General features: G+C 41.6%; 1 protein-coding gene across 1 annotated transcript in view; it reads left to right on the top strand.

Annotated features, from left to right (window-relative positions):
- The window catches only part of DNAH6 (dynein axonemal heavy chain 6), a 302,446-nt gene that overhangs the window by 231,009 nt on the left and 67,312 nt on the right, over positions 1-4,125 (top strand). Inside the window, exon 60 of the mRNA XM_012811001.2 lies at positions 2,434-2,667. Within this exon, the coding sequence (XP_012666455.1) occupies positions 2,434-2,667 (234 nt within the window). The remainder of the gene's footprint in view (positions 1-2,433; positions 2,668-4,125) is intronic.

The raw sequence follows: 4,125 nt of genomic DNA, 5'->3' as shown, positions 1-4,125 counted from the left end.
CCACCGCACATGGCCCAAGCAATTCTTATATGACACTAGACCAAGCCTGGTTTTTCCACTAGAAGTCTTTTAGGATTCGTGACATATTGGGGGGTCCAGTAGCAATTACAGCTACTGGAGAGAATAGAAACAAAGGATTAAGATAAATTAGTCATGTCATTTAGGTTTACGTCAGCTCTCTTTCAACAAGATGTGCTTTTGCTTTAGCAGCCTTTAGAAGCCATTTGTACTGTGATCAAATCTCAGTTCCTAGAGGCAGGACTTTTGAGTTCTCACATCTCTGCTGCCTTCCTTTAATTGGTAGGTATTAAGCCAAGCAAAGTAAGGATTAGTAAATCCTTTAACACCACCTAAATGACTATGGTAACATTTTTCTTATCCTAGGCATTTTGGAATCTATGCTTTTCAAGGTTTTAAAATCTTCTACAAGAAATGAAAGTGAAGATGTTCTAAAAATATCTTGGGCTGAGACAAAAAAAAAAAGAAATAGGATATAGGATAAGTCATCAAAGCTCTGGAGTTTTGTGGCTTAGAAGAAAAACCAGAATCCCCAAACATATATCTGTAGAAGGCAGCCCTGGCCAGGACACCCTCTACCAAATCCATCCATAATTCCTTTTCACTATGTAATTTTCTAGGGCATTTGGAGAATTTGCTCTGTTTGCATTTGCTCTGTTTTATTTTGGTACCAAACTTATTGCATCTTCACTGGGCTTTAACCTCCCTGCTTTGTGTCAAGTTGTTAAAGAAAGTTGGATCCTCTTTCCTCCTGAGTATGTTAAAACAACCCCTATTGCCCTTTGTCAACAATAATTTCAGGAGAATTAACAAGGACTTCCCCAATTCTCTACAATAATTATATGCTTCTTCTAAACCCTTTTAATTCGAGGGAATGGAGACCTATCTTTTCTGGTTAGGAGACTGACCCAGTTGGGCTATTTTCCCTTTGTTCTCCATCCTGTTGGAAGAGGAGGCAGATGAAAGAGAGGTCTCCATACTTGCAGACCAGTATTTCTAAGGAGTGAGGTTCACTTCTTGCCCTTGATCTGTCTTGGTCTTCATCTAGCTTCTAGCTTCCAATTTTTTTGATCCGTAATCTCCCCTTGAGCAATGTATCTTGATCCCAGGGAAGAGGGATCAAGAGGAGTACATTATCTCCTACCCCTTAGGCTATGGATCCTAAAACAACAGTCATAGGCCCTCTCAACCCTGGTAGGACTTCCCTGCAGCCTCTGTTGCAAGATTCTCCTGACCCATGACTTCTAGGCAGGCCCATGAGTTTAGTTTCCTCTCACAGCTTGTGATCCTTGGGAGTTTTGAGGTCCTCCTTCCTGCCACTTAGAAGTTACAGGAAACAGGACTACCTCTAGCCCTCTAATTCCTAATCCTTCACTGCCACCATCTCTACTGCCTTCCCAGTGTTCTTGTCATGTAGAGCACCTTTGGAGTAGATCAGTTCTCAAAATTCCCAGGTAGTAGCCAGGTATGAAGGTTCACACCTGTAATCCTAGCATTCTGAGAGGCCAAGGTGGGATCATTGCTTGAACTCAGGAGTTCAGGACCAGCCTGAGCAAAGCAAGACACTATCTCTACTAAAAACAGAAAAATTAGCCAGGAATAGTGGCAGGTATCTGTAGTCCCAGCTACTCAGGAGGTTAAGGCAGGAGGAGAACTTGAACCCAGGAGTTCCAAGGTTGCTGTGAGCTAGGCTGAGTCCTTGGCACTCTACCCAGGGCAACAAAACAAGACACAGTCTCAAAAAAAAAAAAAAAAAGTTCCTAGGTAGGAAGGTGGAAGCCTCCTTTAAAATCTGTTTCTCTTAGATTCTGAGAAATATTTTAACACATTCTTTCAGTACCCTAAGAATTATCCTGGGAAAGTGCTAAGAAGAGTGCATTACCTTGCCTTGTGGTTGAGGATATGAAAAAACTCATCTTGCTAGCTCACCTTCATTTTCCCAAGTTTAATGTCTCACATCAAGATAATGCCTTTTGAATATGTTGAGGGTTGGGCATTGTTCCATTTCTAAAACATGGAGGAGAAAGGGGAGTACAGAATATAATTTGGGATTAATTCTAGATTGTTTCATAGAGCAGCACAGTTAGCCCTCACTGAATTTGTTGATAGGTTCTTGGAAACTGTAACTTTAAGTGAAGTGACATATACTGAAACCAGTTTTTTCTTCTTCATTGTTTTATTGAACCATTTTTGATTCCACCTTTTTTCAGGGCCTTTTTTTCCTTCTTTTCTTTTGAGTTTCCGTTTTCCAGGACCTTCCCACCCTTTTTGGTTGGGGTTGCCTTGATTTTCCCCCTTTTGTTGTTTTTTCTTTGTTGATTGGGCGGGGGTTGGGGTTGGGACAGGGGGGGTTTTTTTTTGTCCCCAGAGAATGAATTAAATCGGAGATATTGATAGGTGCTTTTTTTCACACAGTTGTTCAATACGACCATTGAAAGTTCTGTAAAGAAAGAAGATCTACAAGAGCGCCTGAACATACTGCTGGAACAAACTCTCCTAACGGCTTATGTCAACATTTCAAGAGGACTTTTTGAACAACATAAACTCATCTACAGCTTTATGCTCTGTGTTGAGATCATGCGTCAGCAAGGACACCTAACCGATGCTGAATGGAATTTCTTTCTCCGAGGTTCTGCAGGATTAGAAAAGGTATCTGTTTCACATTTAGATGGTGATTGTTACTCTAGTAGAGCCCACAAGCTCCTGCCTATGCTCCATGGTGACTCTGCTGGCCAAAGGTCATGCATTTATTTGACTGTGTGGCCCAGTAGAGGGGAGCTGGAGGTCAGGAGGCTGTACCTCCCTCCGCCTGGCTGTGTGACATTGGTGATATTCCACCTCTGTGTGCTGCTGTGTCTTCACCTATAGGCAAGAGATGCTGGGAGTAACCAATGAGTTAGTAGATGTGAGCATGTTTTGACAAGCTAACCATCTTGCAAATGTGAAGAGTTGAAATCCAGCAAAAGTTGTAATTCATAGATTTTGCAATATTGTTTGTAAATTCATGACTGTCACTTATCTAGAGTTCTCTTTAATTATAAAGCACTAGAAGTAATAGATTAAGTTGATTGTTACCTTTTGGAATACTGCAATAGGAGTTCTGCTATGCCTCCTTTATTCATGTTTACCCTGTGTCCTACTTGCTCCATCCTAACTGGCCTAACTCACCCACATACCACAAACCTAGTGCCCACAAAGGTGGGCTCCCAGCCCTTGCCTGCACTTTCACCTCAGTTCCACTCTAAACTCTTGGCTCTGTCCTGTCAATCTCAAGCCCTGACCTTGGGCCCCTGCAGACCTAACATCTGCCTTCATTTGCCAGTGTTTGAGCCTCAATGTATCACTGGGATATTAGACACGAGGCTTTCATTTGACTCTCAGAATCCCATGCTCCCAGGATAAGCCCAGACAAGACTCCTCCACCAGCTGCTCCTCCCTGACCCTTGCCTCCCTGACACATATTCTATGAATTTTCTCTTAATGCATCTTACCCTCATAATCGCAGTTCCTACTGACAGAGGGCTTGCTGTGTGCTTCATGTACATCAACTCCTTTATTCCTCTCAATATTCTTCCTAGGTAAGTTCTTAATTTTATCTCTAATCTGCAGATAAGGTAATTAGGCACAAAAAGGTTAAGTAACTTGCCACAATCACATACATAACCAGGATTTGAATCCCCTCTCCTAGTCAGTTTGTAAAGCTTGTCTTCTCAACCAGTCCCCTCTACCACCAACTGCAAATGAAGAAACATTTATTCAAGAGCATTTAGTAGAGCTCAGTAAGAATAGCAAGAGTTTGTGGTATTTATTTTTTTCTTTTTTTTTTATTAAATGATAGCTGTATACATTAATGCATACATGGGGTACAGTGTAGTGTTTTCATATACAATTTGAAATACTTTCATCAAGCTTGTTAACATAGATTTCATGTCATTTGCTTAGTCATTGTGTCAAAACATTTATATTCTAGTTCTAGAAAAGTTCACTTGTACCCTTGTTGGACAGATAAATAGGTGATCTTTCCGGTCACGCTCCCACCACCCAGCTGCCCTTCTCCCCTCCCCTTCCCCACCCCCTCCCCATATTCTTGGGCTAGAATTAAGTTGT

This window comes from Otolemur garnettii, unplaced genomic scaffold, assembly GCF_000181295.1.
Source record: "Otolemur garnettii isolate 467f Iridium unplaced genomic scaffold, OtoGar3 scaffold00147, whole genome shotgun sequence".
Lineage (NCBI taxonomy): Eukaryota > Metazoa > Chordata > Mammalia > Primates > Galagidae > Otolemur > Otolemur garnettii.
This window is presented reverse-complemented; position numbering and strand designations above follow the sequence as displayed.